Source organism: Chanos chanos, chromosome 5 (genome assembly GCF_902362185.1).
Source record: "Chanos chanos chromosome 5, fChaCha1.1, whole genome shotgun sequence".
Lineage (NCBI taxonomy): Eukaryota > Metazoa > Chordata > Actinopteri > Gonorynchiformes > Chanidae > Chanos > Chanos chanos.
Genome location: NC_044499.1, coordinates 6,432,732 through 6,451,831, shown reverse-complemented (window position 1 = coordinate 6,451,831; position 19,100 = coordinate 6,432,732). Strand labels below are relative to the sequence as shown.

At 39.0% G+C, this 19,100-nt stretch overlaps 1 protein-coding gene across 1 annotated transcript in view; it reads left to right on the top strand.

Moving 5' to 3' along the window:
* astn1 (astrotactin 1) overlaps positions 1-19,100 on the top strand; it is a 163,258-nt gene that overhangs the window by 36,607 nt on the left and 107,551 nt on the right. The window contains exons 3-7 of the mRNA XM_030773550.1: positions 4,562-4,955; positions 6,075-6,224; positions 12,566-12,715; positions 16,308-16,454; positions 17,931-18,098. Of these exons, the coding sequence (XP_030629410.1) occupies positions 4,562-4,955; positions 6,075-6,224; positions 12,566-12,715; positions 16,308-16,454; positions 17,931-18,098 (1,009 nt within the window). The remainder of the gene's footprint in view (positions 1-4,561; positions 4,956-6,074; positions 6,225-12,565; positions 12,716-16,307; positions 16,455-17,930; positions 18,099-19,100) is intronic.

Below are 19,100 nucleotides of genomic sequence, written 5' to 3'. Positions count from 1 at the left end.
GGGGGGCAAGCAATGTTAAAAGCAGTGAAAGATGAATCTGCGAGGTAGCAGGGAGGAGGACGTCCCCGGAATAGCTATTTCAAGCTCAACCGTAAAGCCTGAAGCGCGAGCCCGTGAAGCGTGCGGTTATAATGCTCTTTGGATGTACACAAACTGGTCTGAACGTTTCAGATGCATGGTAAGTGATACCTATGCCTTCCCAAACACGCTCACACCGCCTCAGTGGAATCACAGTTACGTTTTTAATACGCTTACCAGGAAATGCTCTTTCTTCGGATCGGGCACTCTTAAAGGGGCCGACATCAAAGCCGTGGTATATCAACCAAGTCTGTTTTGGATCTGTAGTAATCGTATTCCTTTTTTTTTTTTTAAGTTTTAAATTCCAGGGCCAATAAATCCAGATCTATATTTTTTTTTTGTCTGAGACAGATCCCATTAAAAATGTCCTCTTCCTCTGTAATATTTTATAAACATAAATATATTTGAAAAAAGAAAGGAAGTGTAGGAAATAAAACAGTGGAGGTATTGGAGTCATGACCGGTTCGATAAGTCTTTTATAATGTTAGCCCTACTTCTCCCCGTAGGCATTCCGCTGCGACTGGCACTTAGAGTTTAAGTGCCTGATAGTACCGTGTTTTATGGCCACACACAACCTTGAACGGAGTGGCCATTTCCTCTGGCCTCTCTCGTTTATCCGGCAAATGCCATCTAGATCAGATAAAGCCTCATCTGGAGGGCTGTCGTACACTGACCTCCTCATTAATACAGGCCCAAGTCCCCACACTCAAAATAAATAAACCAACAAATAAAAAAGATAGCCGTAAAGTCTGTGAGCAACGCCGGCCGTTCACCGTCAGGGACTTGAAAGTTGAAGAGACTGTAATTATGTCAGTCGGCGGCTTCTTGACCCCTCTGAATCTGGTTCCGGGAATCTTGAGTGTGACAATCCTTAGATCGTGCCTCTGAGTTTGCTAGTCGCCAAGGCCTCTCCACAAATCAAGGAGAAACTCTGAATATGTCGAAGTAATTTAAGGTCTTTTCTGCTATGCAGATGATTTTGAGAAGTATGGAGATGCTGATTGTCACTGATGTTGGGGGTGTGAGTGTGGACCTTTTTTTTTAAAAATTTCTTTACACAGTTTGAGAATAGTAGAATGAAGGAATAAAGGAATACATTGTTTAACAATAAGCCTTTGCTTGAATTTAGAGTTGAATTTAGGGTTGATTGCAGCTCTGCAAAAGTTTAAAAAAAAAAAGGGGGGGTAAAAAATTCTTTTCACTTGCTTTTGTATATTTTCTTCATAGTTTAACCTAGATAGAGCTCATCTGTTTTGAAATAATGAAATGAAATTCAGTCAACTGAAGTCCAGTAGCTGAACTGAAAATGGTTCTCATTGATTTTTCTTTCTTTTTTTTTTAATAGAGAAAAAATGAAGTTCTTATGAAAACAAAAAAACCCCAAAAAACTCAAGTTGATAAATATTTTAAAACCTTGTCCCAGTTGGTAAAGACAATATATTTTTGGTGATGCTGAAATGTATATTAAACATTGATCACTGTCTCCATGAGTGACTTTGCAGATCATTTTTTCATATGGAGTGAGATTCTAATTAATATTCCAATTAGTATTCTCTCTCTAGCTGTAAATGTCGTAGCAAACCAAAAAACAAAAACAAACAAACAAAAAAAACCATCAAAAACAACAGCATGAAGAAACCATAGGCATCTGAATGAATGAATCTGAATGGTGATCGAGGAATAGCTAGAGGTTACAAAAAGAAATTTAAAATAGTCAGTAAGTCATTCTGTTGAAACTTCTCTGCAGTTCGGATCTTTTCTGTTTCAAAGTACGTCGCAATGCTGCTTACGTCTTAATGATTTTTTTTTAATTTTGATTTTTTTTTCTTTTTTGTTTTATGAAATTGTATGGCTTGGCTGCAGTTACTAATATACATCCTCCATCCAGTTGTAGTCGTATGGTTACGAATGATGATGATGATGATGACGATGATGATGATGATGATGAGGATGATGATGACGACGACGACGATGGTCTTAACTGATCCATTAGGGCTTTTTGTTCTTGTTGTTGGTGTTGTTTTTGTTGTTTGTTTTTTAAAGACACAGATGACAGAACAGGAGTGACCGGTTTAAATGTAAACCCATAGCGCTCAGCAGGCTTGTTTTTGCCATTCAACTTTTGACAGGATTAGCTCTGCTCCACTGAATAAGCCCACAAATGATCTTCATGCACAAATGGCCCTCATTGTCCTTTTGACATTTCCCGGATGTGTGCTGATATATAAAACTTCTTTAAGCTGAGCTACATTTTTACTTACTTTACAGTACCATGCAATGAATTTTAACCACATGACTCCACTCTGTTACAATAGCTTTCATAAATGCAGATGTGTCATTTATGTGTTCGCTGTAAGACACCCATTCATTTTGATTCACCGCTGTAGATGGCAAATTTCATTCAATGATCATTGGTCAGAACAAAGGATTATAATTAAAAATTTTTAAACAGCACATTAGCTCATAACATCCATCCAGCGGTGACACACAGAACTGATTTGAGCCATGCCGAAGGGGCGCACTGCGCACAATGACACAACGCTTCATTTTCTAGCACATGACTCATCTCACACATCATTAAAGTTGTTTAAGAATATTGCAAGCTTATAATAGCATCATTTCTAACCTTACTTTACCTAATTGGATTACATGCACTCCTGCAGTGCTCCTCTGATGTTTTGTTTGGTTTTAATAACCTCTTCATAAAGAGATATCCTGTCTGGTCTCCAGTTATGTAAAGCATTGCTCAATTTTCTCCACCGTATAGTCCTACGACTGATTGTGCTAATGCAAACTGATGGATCGAAAGGAAATTGAATTAGATTAAACAGATTATCCATTGACTGTAGGGGCAACGGGTGGCCATTGTATTAGTATGGGTCTCATCTACTTTGTATTGGTTGTATGCTTTGCAGTTCTTGCTGTCTCATCTCTAAGATTTGAGAAGACAGGAAAAAATGCAAAGTTAACAAACAAACGAACAAACACACACAAAAACAACTTGTCTTATGGCCTCTGCTGTTAATACATCATTGTCATCCATACAGAAAATACATTCTCACACTAATTGGAGACTTGTGTATAATTAGCATTGTAACTTGATGAAGTTTACCATCAGTCTACAACTTATTAATGACATCTACTTTAAAGCGATTCCACTCATTAATGAGGTCACTGTAATTTGCTTAATCTTTGCTGTTCAGTAAGATACAGTGGATAAGCGGTATAATGATCATCATTATATATGTATATATTTTGTGGGCATAGTACACTAAGGGAATTATGACAAATATATTAACAGAAACTTAAAGGAGAACTTAAACATTCCCTCATTTGGGGGGGGGCTGTTACTGCCAGCTAAGCCTGTTTCCTCACACTGATGTTTAATACTCATTACGGTCCAGAGAGTGAAAGAGAATTGCTTTTGGAGATTTTTAAAGGCACTTAAATCAGGGTGCAGTCTTCTCTAATCTGCACTCATCACTTTATAGTTTTATTGTTTTTTTCCCCCTTTTCTTCTTTTTTAATTCTGAGTCTTAACAACAACCTTTTTAAATATGAAAGTGAAAGATTCATTAACGCTGGGTTTTTAGTTATTATGGAGTACTAATTTCATGAAGTATCATAATTAATTTAGTGATATTCAGTTCAGTGAAAGCAAACTTACAACTTTTTATATTTCTGTGTGTACGTATGTATGTATGCATTTATTTATTTATTTATTGAAAAGTTCTACCACAACTTCACAAAACTTTTTGCTATTTTTTGGCCAGTCTGTGCAGTGTTCCTTTCTACTAATATACTTAGCTTCCTGTCACTACTTGGCCGGACAGGGATGCAAATGACTTTGAAATTACTCAGAATTTTTAATCAATACAAAACAAATTATGAATTATTGACGCCTTTGCACCATGCATGCCAGTGTTCTGCATAAATGACCTACGTTCAGGTATCATTTTTGCTACTGTCCTTGACAGTGCAAGCGTAGGCAAACAGCTTATGCAAACTGACTTCAGTGCTGATATCCCAGCTTTACGCGAGTTGAGAGGAGATTAAGCGCTTTTCTCTTTGAGCTTCCTCTGTCTGTCATTATTTGAATTGGGATTTTCTGTATCATCCGTTATGGTGCCGGAATTCCTGTTATTCAGATATTCGAGAAGTCATATGTTGTGTTTAACTGCTGCATGTGAATGATATGAGAGCGACTGGTTTGTTGGGTAATTTGAATCTTGTCATTGTGTTCACTGTGTGTCCTGAGAAAGAAACTTGTGGCAAAGAAGTTGTGAAATGATTTTCCACAGTATATTAGGGATATTTATGCTTCACTGATGACTCCGAGAAGATAAAGTCCATTACTGTGTTTGGAGCTTTACCATGGATTTTAATACGGGTTTAGTAGTCTTTGGTGCATTTGTAGCCCTTTTTCTCCCTTTGACTCACATCTCTCCTTCTTTCTCCTTCTCTTTATCTCTTCCTTCTTTAGGGAGGGATGATAGCTCTGCTGCTGTCTATCCTGTGTCTGGTGTTGATTTTGTACACGCGGAGACGCTGGTGCAAACGTCGCAGAGTACCCCAGCCCCAGAAAAGCGCCAGCGCCGAGGCAGCCAATGAGATCCACTACATCCCGTCGGTGCTGATGGGAGGCCAGGCGAGGGAAAGCCTCCGGAACTCGCGCGGTCAGGGCCACAACTCCAGCGGCACCCTCAGCATCCGCGAGACGCCCATCCTGGACGGTTACGAGTACGACATCACCGACCTGCGTCACCACCTGCAGAGGGAGTGCATGAACGGAGGGGAGGACTTCACGAGCCAGGTCACCCGCACGCTCGATTCGCTGCAAGGCTGCAATGACAAGGTCAACATGGACCTCACCCCTGGTGCGTGAGCTCAAACACACCCCAACACACACGCACACACACATACACACACACACACACACACACACTGACTCATACAAATACATACATTTTTGAGCTAAAGCTATAGAGCAGGTGTCACTGCTGGGAAGAAATACAAACTCACTAGATGAGCAGAAGGCTGTCTGCAAACTGTTACTCCCTTTAAAGTAACTCATTCCAAAGTTCTGTAATCTTTTAGGTAATTAGTTCCAACCGTCCATTTTATTTTATCATTATTTCCAAGACATAAAAGCAGTCAGAAAAACCAAAAGGAGTGAGCTCCACAGGGACTGCAGGTTGGGTCGCACATATTAAAAAAAACAAAAAAAAACCCAAAAATGTATTTTGACAGTCTCAGCATGCAGTACAGTCATGGAGAACACATCCATTTAAAAGTGGGATACAGTCTCTCACTCATTACTGTGCTGTCACCAAATGCCACAGCTGAAATTCCGTCCCAGACATCCGAACCAGAGAGATGAGCAATGCCTTTCCAGATAGCTTTTGTGAATGATCATTAGACTATAGGACACAAATTCCCTCATTTTCAAGACATTAAAACACTAATAAAAACCAGTATAACTGTTGTGGCGAACATGCTGCCCAGACCCACTGGACGCAAAACATATTAAATTCTGCTCCATGATTGAATTGGAAATGATGTTGATGTTTCACCATAAGAACAACCCAGCTATGAATAGTCCCAGAAGAATACATAGAAGGGGGGTAATTTGTGCTGCTACAATAATCTGGATAACACAATATAAAAAAGAAACCCTGCAATGTCAGTTGTCTTTGTTGTGCAGTTCGCTCATTATAGAGTGTATATGGACATACAGAGTGGTTTTGTGAATTTATATAATAGAAAATGACAGGATGTCATATCTTCAGAGTCCTCAGCCTGTGAAAGCACTTCCTCTCTTTACACTTGCACACTGTGCATTTGCCTGTATATGAATCCTGAGGTGCTCTTTTGTAATGCCATGTTTTTTGTTTTTTTGTTTTTCTTTTGGTCAATTTCCGTCTCTCTTCAATGGGTTGCCTTGTGTTGAATCCATCTGTTTTTCTTTGTGGTAACTGTAACATTTTTACCATTAGGGAGTGACAATACAAAACTGTCTCTAATGAACAAGTACAAGGATAACATCATCGCCACCAGCCCTGTTGACAGCAATCACCAGCAAAACACGCTCCTCCTACACAACACCTCCACCAATCAGCGCAAGCGCCTGTCCAGCAAAACGCGTGGTGAGTCATCGACGGTATCTGCATTAGCCATGTTATTTAACGTTCTGTCAAAGCTTTCACTCTCACCACAGTGTGAGTGGGTGAGATCGCTAACACACACAGCACATAGACACACACACAAACACACGCATGTGCACACATATCTGATCTTCATCTTCATCTCATTTCCTTCATCATTGTCCATTACGTTCTCACTCTATATGCACTGTAAGGTTATATAGCCTGCCAAGGTAGTTTATTGAAAATAGAACCTTATTATCCAAGAACTGTTGTTGAAAAATTCTACTTTCATATTTTACGTATGTATTTATGTATATATTTATAGTTTGGTTGTGTTATATGTGTTTTGTTGAGTCGTACTACTGGAATGGAATGGCTTTTTAATGCCAAGCTCTTTAGTTTCAGTCTCCGAACAGAATATTGGACTAGGGCTCATTAACAAATCAGATGTCATGTTGTTTACTTCTCAGTGTCCTCGGTGTAACTCATCTTCTCTGTGTACTACATAATACTAGGACGGAATACAAGTGCAGAGAGTGATTCTCCAAATGGTGACATTTCTCTGGCCTAATCCAGTGGTGTTGTTCTCACAAAGTCAGTACATTCAGAGAATGTGGCACACGCTGCTCTCCTCAGACATCATCAGCGGCGTTCCCTATTTCATGTCTTGTCCTGCCAAAGCCGGCAAAAATCCCTCTACAGATTTAAAAAAGGTTTATTGTTCTACTGAAGTCTTTCTCAGACATGAGGAAAAAAAAAAACTTTTTTGGCAAAATCCAGTCCAGTAAAATGATAGCATTAAGTATTTATATATTTATTTATTTATTTAGTGGTACCATTTGTTGTCTGCTAACTATCATATTCTACCATATTTTATTTTCAGCTCCTGATTTTATACTTCATTATCTCCACTGGCTTATGGAATTTAACGCTCCTCTCTGACCTTCAAAAGGGGGCTTGTTTTGATCATGTTCTTTTGCCGCCTGCATTTTTACCGACTGTTTATTGCAAATGAGTATGAAAGTCAAAGCTCACTTAAGACCAAAATAAAACAAAACAAAACATAGAACCAAATAAGTAAACCGTCTAAATGTGCTGATGAAAGTTACACTACATGACTAGTATGGCCATGAAGGCAAAGAAACATGTTCCTTTTGCATTCTCAAAGCCTGTTGGTAAAGCTAGAGGGGCAGAGAACAGATGATATTCAGTCTCTGAAATGATAAATTTCCAAACAGTTTACTCATTATTTCTCTAGAGAAGCAAACAAGAACCCAGGTGTTTTTTGGGCAAATGTGTGTCTATGTGTTCCAAGTTTTCTTTGGTTTTCTCATCTCCGATTGCTCTCTCTCTGCCCCTAAGCTGCTTACTCACTCAATTAGCAATACTAAATTTCCATAGTTATTCATATTCATTTTACCTCTGTATGTTTATGCGAAACACCACAGGACAAAAAGGTGTTTGATGAAAAATCAGCAAGTCCATTGATTATTTATGTGTTTGTTTTCTTCTGCATCACCAAGGATCATTGTTCCCCTGTTGTATGAATATATTTTCCATAATTAACTATGTATTGCTACACATACATCCGCCACTGGCCAAATAATCTTGAAACCATTGTTTTGCCTGTCAGTGTCCTATTTTTAACCGATACATTATATTATGTGTTAAAATGTGCATTCGGTTATTTTAATTCCTTCCAGTTGTTCATGTGCCATTCATATTTCTGTTACCTCATTTAGCAAATTGGAGCTGCTACTTACATGTTTAATGAGTTGATATTTTTAAGATTTCTGGAACTAAAACCAGCATCACTTTGCTATTTCTTCTTCTGAGTGAGTGCGTGAATGTGTGTGTGTGTGTGTGAGTCATGTGAATGTGTGTGAGGTGACACTCAGAGTCACTCTAATGATTGACCTCCAGTACCCGGTGAGAGAGAGAGAGAGAGAGAGAGAGAGAGAGAGTGAGAACAGGATAACTTTTACTGTTGGAGATATTAGCAGCTGAACCGCATGCAGAGTACTCGTCTGCACTGTGTCTTGAATATTTAAACATGCTCATCTTTTATTCCTTAGCATAGAGCTTTCCACCCTTTGCCCCTTGCCTAATTGTCTAGACTACTGCATACACCTCACCTGCTCTTTGAGATTTACAGCTTATTCCTTTGAAAGAGGCTTCTTTTATCCATCTGTAGCTACTCAGACAAAGAGATGTATTGTAGTGTTTTTGCTGGAGCTGTTCCTCCATTTGCCCCCTCCCCCCCCACAACCTTTGGTTTTCATTTGAAGTCTAAGATATCTTTCGCTTCACCTTCTTTCCCTCAGTTTTTTCTTTTATGTTAACCGTTAAGTTCTGTGTTGTGAGGATATGTTCTTTCATTGTATTTGTGATAAGATATTATGAAAACACACAAAGACTGTGTGTAAAAATTTGTTTCACATGGCATGGTTCTGTGTCGTAGCCTTTTACAAACCTTGAGTATCGCTCCGATTTATCGACGAGTGTTTGTGTATTGTAAGATCTGTTGAAGAATGCATAGACGCCAATTCCAGACCATTGTTCCCCATAAAACGAGTTTGTTTCGACCCTTACCGTTTTCACAATCTTCTTTATCATTTCATCTGTGAAGCACGTAAAATGCCTCTTCTTTTCCCTTTCCACGCATCTGTTTCAGAAGCGGTGTGGCGGTTTATAGCATACCAAAACATGTTGTTGTTTATCTTGCGGCATGCCTTAAACTCTCCTTCAGTAAGTCATTACTGAAGTTGTTTTATTGGATTAAACATGGTTTCTGCGGCTGGCCACTTGCACACTGTTGAAGGTCAGTGACATTCTGACAACAGTCTGCTATGGCCTCATCCTTAAGGAGTTTTCATGCACCTCAGCCTTCTCTCCTCAGAATAACCAAGTGTGTTGAGCGGTTGTTCAAATGTCTGCTGTATATTTTTTATGAAATAATGTCAGTCGAAAGACTTTGTTATTCATTGTTCAAGTACTCTCCTTTTTGTTTGTTTTTTTTTTTGTTTCGCTTTGAGACTAAAGGCTTGTGGCTTCACAAACTGAAGGAAATATGTTGGTTTTCAGTATTTCAATGTGAAATTTTGCTGTTATTGCAAAATATTGTTTTACTTGAACTTTGGCATCAAGTAGTTTTTGTTCTCTCTCTCTCTCTCTCTCTCTCTCTCTCTCTCTCTCTCTCTTTCTCCTTGTCTCTCTCTCCCTCCAATTTTAAAGAGATCAGTTCTTGCTAATACACAACAAACTCAGAAACTCCGACAACAAACCCCAAAACAAAATGCTGACTACCAGGGGGAAAAAAGTCATCTTTTTTCAATATATTGCAGGTACATATACCACATTGTTTGTAGACAACAGAAAGACATTGTTTGTAGCTGTACTTGCATTCATATAATTCACATAATTTCAGAGTCTCCTTGGTTATTAGCATCTAAAAGCATCATTACAACCATGTTAGAATATCACATTGTGCTTTGAAGCTCAGTTTGTTATGACATACCTTTTCTTTGAAAATGATGGCTATACTGGAGTGAACAAATGAAGAGGCACAAATAATATTACCTCAGTCCTGTCAGAAATAGTATAAACCATTGCTTGTAGATAGCATGTATTTGTGTTTCATACACCACTCTGTAAAAGCGTTTGTCATGCTCTCAGCAGGGGTAAATAGAGTCCTTTGTGTCTTGTGACAAAGAATCAAAAGGAAGCATAATACTATTATGTTTTCCATACCCCTGCATTTGATGTATCACTTATATTTACAAATGTCTGTTTGTAAATAATGTGTTTTGCATAAGAGACATTTAAATGAAACCTGATAAACACAGAAATGGAATGTGTGAATATGACTTTGTGTTTTTTGTGTGTTTCTATGACGTACTGCAAGTTACTCAGCGTGTCTTTTTTTTTCCACCGCACATGTTGATTCGGAGTGTTTTCAATGCATTATTAACATTCTTCCCTGATTAGTGATACCTGCTCTGATTCAGTTGTGTGGGACCTCACGCTCTTGTAAGGCGTTGTGCATTACACAACATATACTTTGTCTGATGGATTGCCATAGCAACGCATCCTCTCATCCATCTGCATTGTAGCTCTGGCAGTGGAGCTGGAAAGTTTCGGGAATCATTCCCATTTGTTTTCTTTTTCTTTTCTTTTCTTTTTTTTTTTTTCTTCTTAACAAGCTAATGGTATAGATCAGCTCTCTGGCACTTTTGATTTACAGTCATGTACACCTGTTGGCTGCACTTTAATGAAACCAGATCCTGCCCTTGCTGCTCTTATACAGTTTACTGTATGTAATCACTGAGAAAACAGTTGCAAAAGCTTTGGTGGTATAGAGAATATCATAGCTGTTCAGTTGGACATAAACACTATATTTATGCTGCTAAGATCCTGCATGTGCTGCCACACTGGCCTAAAGTCACGGTACAGTGAGATGTTGTTATTAGTATTGTATAGATCCACAAAGACATAGGCACCTCAGGACTTGTTCTGGTCTGCATTTTCTCTCATTCTTATTTAACCATTCTTCATCATTGTATCATCCTCCTCTTCGTCGCCAGCTGTCATTTTTTTTCATCATCTCCCTGAACATTTTTACTGTGAAAGTGCATATATATATATGTATATATATATATATATATATATATATATATATATATATATATATATATATACACACACACACACACACACACACATATATATATATATATATATATATATATATATATATATATATATATATACACACTGTATATATATTGGTTTTGCCACTAGGACTGATTGATAGTATGTTGTAGAATGATTGACAGTTAATAGCTAACAGATGAAACGTTTGATTAAAGACACCACAATGCTTTTGATGTAGAAGGCCCTGGAAACAATACTTACTGACGTTACCAAAAAGTTACCTTAAGTAGCATTTGATTATGTGAGTGACTGGTGTAAATGGAATATGTAAGTGTTTCAGTTCATTAAAAGAAAAGCAATAATTTCATTCAAATTTGTGTTTTAGCTGTTGTGGGATTTGTAACCAATTAGGGAAAAAAAAAAACACTCAGAAACACGTTTCACATTTTAAAAGAAAAAGTTAGTTACAGTGCATCTACAGAATTCTGTACCAACAAACTCTCATAGTTAACTGAGTTTAAGTCCCATTCCAGCGCACCGTGGTTAAATTAATCCACAATCTAAATTGTAATAACGCACAGCTGGTCTTCTCTTGACTCTTGAATCCTCGTGTACAGAGGAGAAAATTAATGTAGCGATGACATTCTGCTTCATCATAACGTTTTTTTAAACTTAAAAATGAAGAAAAAAAAGGTTTCCTTTTAATTGTTTTCCTGGTCATTTTCTCAAGGTACACTAATCGCTGCAAACTGCAAAAAGACATGCTGTTTAAACCCTCAAATCACACAACAATTAACACACAGAAAGGTTTATTATTTACACCTTTTTTTTCATTTAGACAGATACACTGCCTATTCAGTCAGCCAGAATAAATGTCCACTTCATCTGTTTTTAATTGATTGTAATCATATCATTTAATTATTCGTTGGACTAGTCACCTGACACATTGCGAGTTTGCATTTATTTGAAGGGAGTTGTAATTTCAGACTCTCACTATGGCCCAAAAGCCTACAAATTTCAGATTATTTTCTCTGATGCAGAACTAAAGATTAATCAGTGATGGTCCCCATCCTTCTGTGATATTCTTCCGTACGTTTTAAACAGATATGACAATTTAAACTATGGATCAGATTCTCCGTTTCGTTGAAATAATAATGATAAAAAATTGAATTATTGTCATTTTTTTTTAAATTGTATTATTTCAGTAAAAAATGGCAAAGACTGTAATAATGGCTATTGTGAAACAATTTAAAAAAATAAAATAATTATTCATCGTCTCTTTTCCACTCCATGAGAGCCGCTCTTGCGTAGCATTAAGAAAACATGCACATTTTGATTACAAGGCGGTTGAGGCAGCTGATAAAGGCAAATTGCGACATGACCTAAACTTTACATGCAGTTGTGCAAGATGTATTGCTAATGCAATACTGATATGCAGACTATATGGGATTAAAACCAAAGCCATTGTCGTTAGGATAACTAAGACTTGCAATCGTTTTGTACACCACAGTTGGCCTAGTGTGTGTCAGTACATTTTCTAGATTCTCTGTTCAACACTGGACAATAATAGATTTATAGGTTTATTTTAATCCATGTTTATGCATTTCTTCTCCCTACTTTTGTTCTTTGTTTCGTTTAAATGCTTGCGTTTCTGTTTTGATGAGTGGTTTCTGTGTGAATTTCTTTAGCGGGTTCAACATTCTTGAACCCGGATGGAGATTCAGGGACAGAGGCCGACAGTGACCCCCAGCTGACCTATTACACCGACCCGAACCGCAGCCGTCGACGCGGCCGAGGTATGAGAAACGGTAACGCCAACACAGCCTGGGGCTCCGGGGGTAAGGAGGACTTCCACACCGTCAACACTCTTCTCCATCACAACAGCATGAGTCAACAACAACAGCAACAACAACAACAACAAAAAAAAAAAAAGAACAAGAACAACATCAACAACACCATCCGCAGATCCTGCTCATGCCGTGTGTGTCTCTCTGTGTCGTTGAAGGACTTTGTTCAGATTGTCTGAGCAAAGTGTTTTCGGTAGTTGTGATGAAAATGCACAACTATATACACTTTATGTAAGAGGCATGTGTCAAAATGAGTGTATGTGCCTGTTAGTCCAAGTGTTGTTTTTCATTTTTATGTCGAATGCTTTTTTTTTTGTTTTTCTGTACTCCAATTTTACCATTTTCCAAGACTGAGTAAACCAGGTGGAAAAATGGGAAGAAAGCCCAGTGTTTCTCTGTCTCCCAGATTTGAATTCAGTCTGCCTGTGACAGCATGCGTAACTTCTCAGCCTTTTTGGCTCACTCACACGAACACAAAAAAGAGAGAAATGTTTGAGCTTAATTTGGACCAGTTAGCACCAGTACTAAATGGTTTTCTTGTTTTTTGTTTTGTTTTGTTTTCATTTTCTAAAGGGAAAAATACATAATTGATTGGAAATTCCGGTTATATATTTATAGTTCGTGATAAATGTGTAGATCTGAAGCCGCGAGCGGCTCGTCGTTGTTTATGAATCGCGGCGTATGTTTGTTGACATTAGAGAAGTGAGAAACACTGGGAGTGGAATTGGCTGACCCTCTTAAGATGAACCGTTTGAAAGTTGAGCGTCATTATCATGCATGTAAAGACTGTGTGTTGGAGATCTGACAGTGATATATTGCACTAAAGGCATGTGTTCTGACCGAGCATGTCTCGTCCCTGGAGGTGTGCTGTATAGTGTTGTGAAAAGGTACTACAGAAACTACGCTCTCCAAAGTTTTGAAGAAGCTGCCAACCTTCAGGCAGTAAACAGCCAATCATGTCCTTCTTTAATGGAGCCCTCAACCAATTACCATCTGTTAAAGGCATGCATATGTCAGAAACCAGCACAAGTCAGCTGAGGAAACAACACCTTTAATTGGGCTTAAGTTAATTATAGACATAGTGGGTTGTTTTGCATTTCTTCACAAATTACAGAACTCTGTGTGTGTGCGTGTATGTGTGTGTAAGAGAGAGAGAGAGGAAGGGAGAGATGAAATGGGTAATTTGGTCATAGGAATGTGTTGATTTTGAAAGATGTGTTTTGGTTAGTTTTTATTTTTTAAGTGTCAGCTGTCATCCTGTATATTCCAGTAATGTGAAAACACTGAATGTTGTGCTATAGGTGTTGAAGTTTATCTGAATGTGTAAATGCATATTTGTCAGGCAATATACTGTGGCTCTATCAAAGTGTTTTCTCTGGTACCTTTCATTGTCTTTGTGTGTGGAAATGTTTATAGGTATTCAAACTGCACTGTACAATTTACAACTATTTTTGTCAACTTGATTTGGCAGTGAGTTTAAAAATGTATACCTGACAAATCCAATAACTGAAGCATTTTGAACAGGCTACATTAGTAATTACTGAGAAAAAGCAGGTTTTCTACAAGCAGTAGTATAAACATTACTATTATCATGTTATCAACATTACGACTAAGTTGCAGAGTAGCACAACGACAACAACAGTAACGACAACAACAACAACAACAACAACAACAACAACAACAACACGAACAAAAATCTTCCTGTCTATTTGGTTAAAGCACTTCAGAAAGAAGATGTTTCATATAATTTCTGCACATGTCTGGCCATATGGGTCTATTTGTGCATAAAGCAGAGAAAGGTACATATACATATTGATTCAGAGAAAAAAAATCGAGAATTAGAAATTGGTGTTGTGGGAAACATAAAGAATTTTCGAGTGTGATTTCAGAGACAGTGTGTGAAGAGGGACTGCAGAAATCCTATTGTACCTCAGGCATCCCAGAGACAAGTAAGAGAGTTATTAGTAGTGTAGGCATAGAGTATTACTGCAGAATGTTGCTATAACAGGACTGTATGCACGTAAACTTTATCTCACTGAATGATTTTTATAGCGAGATCACGCATTCATTTCTTGTTTAATTTTCTTTTTTTGTTGTTGTTGAGTACATGCTGACTTATTTTTATTGGCATTCTGATTTATCACGATTTAGCGCTTTAACTTATTATAATTCTCTAATAACAGATTAGTGTTGCAGGAGAAGAGTTAAAAATAAAAAGGTCTCTGGGATGTTGTAATATCCCCAGTGTCTAACAGGATAGTCTATAGTAAAGACAGTAAAAAAAAAAAACAAAAACAAAAAACAAAACAAAAGGTTATGAGAGGAAAACTATGTCTTCGCTTACAGTATTTTGTGTGCTATGCATTTTAAGAAGTTGATTCAAAATCACTGTTAATAATTAAGAAACTCACAGCGATCCATTGACTAAGTTGCAGTGAGGGTTTCCTTGTTGCACATGTGACCAAACAATCCTCCCATTTTAGTTTCAGATCAGCTCCTTCATTACATAGTCAGTAATAATTCCCCGCATTATCACCTTAAGGCTTATAGTGCGTTGTTAGAGTTTAATAGAAAACTAGATGCAAATTAATGTGAGGTATAACTCTCTTTGACTATGTCATCCAATACCCTATCAAAGATAGTGTAAACAGTTATCTGCAACATTGGTAAGGAGTGGGGGAGGGTTGGAGGGTGGGGTGAATTCAAAGCTTGGTTGCTGTCCCCTTTTACAGTGTCTCCCTGTGTCTGTTTCCCCCCCTTTTGCCGTTGGTTATTAATTCAGCCGTGTATGTGGTGTGTGAATTGAGATGTTTCTAGAACAGGCTTCAAATGTCAGTTAATGAGCTGCAGGGAGTGTGAGGGCAGAGCTGAGTGGGAGAGGACCTTTTAAAACTCACTGACTGGACAGCTTATTAGCCCTGCCACAACACAGGGTCAAATCATTCATCTCAGTCCCTTTCTCTGGATCTGTAGCTCTACGTATCCGTGTGTGTGTGTGTGTGTGTGTCTGTGTCTGTGTGTGTGTGTCCCTTTGTCTCACTCTTTTCATGTCTGTGTACGTGTGTGTGTGTGTGTGTGTGTGTGTATGTGTAAGAGAGAGAGGAAGAGAGAGAGAGAACTCACGACTGTGATTAAAAAAGATAACAGATGAACACAGGTGGCACTGAACCAAGCTCGTTTGGCAACAGATGACAACCAAGTGCAAAAAAAAAAAAAAAAAGCTCCCTCTTGATCTCTTTTTCTTTTTTTTCATTATTAGATATTGTCATTTCTCAGCACATACTGTGGAAACCTTCAAAAGGTCCACTGTTGTCTTCCTAGCGCTGCCATTCTGCCAGAGCTCAAGTTCCCACAGGCCATGAGTTTGATCCAGTGCCTGACTCCTGGTCAGAGAGCCTTGGCATGGAGGTGTTTGAATCTGACTCCTGTGTGCACTACAGAGGAGGAAAAGTGAATTTACCAGTCTCACAGGATCTAGGCTTTGTTGTTTCTCTCTGTTGCTCTCTCTCACTTTCTCTCTCTCTCTCTCGCTCTCTCTCTCTCTCTCTCTCTCTCTCTCTCTCACTCTCTGTCATCCCTCCAGGATCCCCACGTAGCCCGATCAATAAGACCACCCTTACTTTGATCAGCGTGGTCAGCTGTGTGATCGGCCTGGTCTGCTCTTCTCATCTCTCCTGCAGCCTAAATGTCCGAGTCACACTCCACGTTCCTGAGCATCTCATCGCTGATGGTAATCAAATCACGCACCGCCCTGTGAAACCCACGAGGGGTCGTGACCTCCACGTTCCCCCAAACCCCACAACGCATAAAAATGCAAATGTGGTGCTGCCCTCCTCCGTGTCTTGTTTGAGATCCCAACAGATGTGCTATGAAATCATCAAAGCCTGTTCAGGCCATGTCAGGAACACACACACACACACACACACGTGTATACACACACACACACACACACACACACACACACACACACACATATATATATATATATATATATATATATATATATATATGTGTACACACACACACTCACATACAGGGCATACGCACACAAAAACCCACAACTGACTGCACATGCATGTATACACACTTGCAAACACACACACACGTACATGCACAAACACACTCGCACACGCACACACTTGCACGCATGCATGCGCAAACACCACACTCACACACCGCAGAAATAACATACACACAGAGAGAGAGAGAGAGAGCGAGGCAGACAGACAGTCGCGCCAAGTAAATACCGGATCTAGATTGCTTTGTTTTTTCACATGTGTGTTTGACTGGGGTTGTTGCATTTGTTGGATGAGTTTGTTAATGAATTTCAATGTGACACCTGCAGTCCAAAGCACTGGGCCAAAGCACTCTGGCTGCTCTCATTAGCATTTTCAGCTGACACGACAGGCAGAAATTTCATATTTATTGCCCACAATAACTGGCTTTGCCTTCATTCTGTGAGCTTCTGCATGTTAGGTTCGATTGCTTAATATTCTGGAGGGACAAATTTTGAAAAGAAGAGAATAGTGATGGATTTAAGGCTCGCCTTTTGAATCAGAAAAATCAGATCAGTTTTAGACGTGTCCATAAATGCCTCAACAACATTATCAGACTTAAACTTAATGCCCATAAAAGACTTGATAAAATCAGGTTTTTGAACAAAAGAACGTTTTGGTTTTTTTCTCTCTCTCTCTCTCTCTCTCTCAAAGCCACATTGGCATAGTTTTGGCTTTGGTGAATATTCAGGGGAGGGAGACAGAATTCTGGGCATAAGCATTAAGCTGAGGTCATATTCGTGTTACAACTGTTGTGCTTCCTGGAGAATGACGCGACAACCCTTTGTCAGCCTGCAGCCCTGACTCTGTTCACTTTGCTGAAAACGAGTCAAAGTTATGTGTTCACCTTCGTATTTTCTCTTGCTTTAAAAATGACACACTACAGCTAACAAACACAAAAACCCTTCATTCTCCAAGCTTGAGTAGAGTTATGGTAGCTCTTTATCAAAAGATTTAAGACCGTTGTTCTTTCTTTTTTTTTTTTTATTGTTATTGTTTTTTAGCCTTGGCTTTAGGCATTGTAATAATGTTTACTTGTGGTGTTAATGCTGTAGGTTTTGGAGGAGGGACTCAGTGTTTCTTTTTTTTTTTCTCAGTGTGACTCTAACAGATGTGTTTTCTGCTTTTCTCTGCTCTCTTCTCCTCCTCAGGGTCTAGGTTCATTTTGCTCCAGGGTAGCCAGCTGGATGCTTCTGATTGGCTGAATCCGGCACAGGTGCTGCTGTATTACCAACAGAACGCCAGCGGCCCATGGGTCAACGAGTTGTGTGGCCGACGCCTGCTGGACCCCTGTGAGCATCAGTGTGACCCAGATACAGGTACCAGAACCGCTCAAAAAAAAAAACCCACTCTGCTCTTTACAGGCTCACTGAGAGAGGTTCCATGTGGTCAAGAACACTCTAAAACGTATTTGGATTCTTACTCTCTTTTTACAGTACAGTATATACACGCTGACGACGAGAGAGGAGATTTTATGGTACTTGTTAAAAAATTAGGCCGATAATCTCTTGAAGTGACCTCCTGATTTCAGTGTCTCAGAATCGAATGCTTTTTTTTTGCTTCTCTGGTATTTTTATGCAAGTAATATTTCAAAAAACTGACACAGGCCGATTTTAGTGGGTGAGGAGTATGGCAGGACAAATACTTTTTTTTTTTTAATGTAGAGTGTCCCCTCAACATTATGTTCTTGTAATTCTTCAACAATCACACTGTTGCTATTTTTTAAGTGGTGCTATTTCAACTGGAAATCATTTCTGCTGTTTTGATGATCCTGCACGTTTTCATAATTACTTTTATAATGATCTCAGAGCAGGTGTTGACCCTAAAAAAAAAACAACAACACAGCTTTGTTAGCAGTAAGGTCTTTATCAGCCTTAACCAAATATCTCCCATTTTTCTCCGTGGGGAGAGGAAACTCACTCCGTTTACGTTGAGCTGCGGTTATGAAATAGCCCTTCACATCCAGTGAAGGCACCATCTTACCATGTAGACACATGTCCCACATTCAAGGTTTCTCAAGCCCAGCTGTGCTGACTGCGTTGGCAGGCTGTGGTCTGGAGCCCAAAGGGACACAATTGTCCTTGTTCCCCCAGGGCAGGATGTGACAGTCAGGGCCATTCTCCTTTTCACTGCCCGACGCTGCTCACTGATTGTTCCTGTGCTGATCAGACAAAGTGAGTAAAGATCTTCGAACGGACTAAGCAGCGGGGACACGCTTTTTATTGAAGGCCTCGCGTGTTTAAGGCAACTCAAATGAACAGAGAGTGTATTGTCTTTCGAGACTTTTGATTTTGTCCATGCGTCGGCCAGCGAAGGTTCGT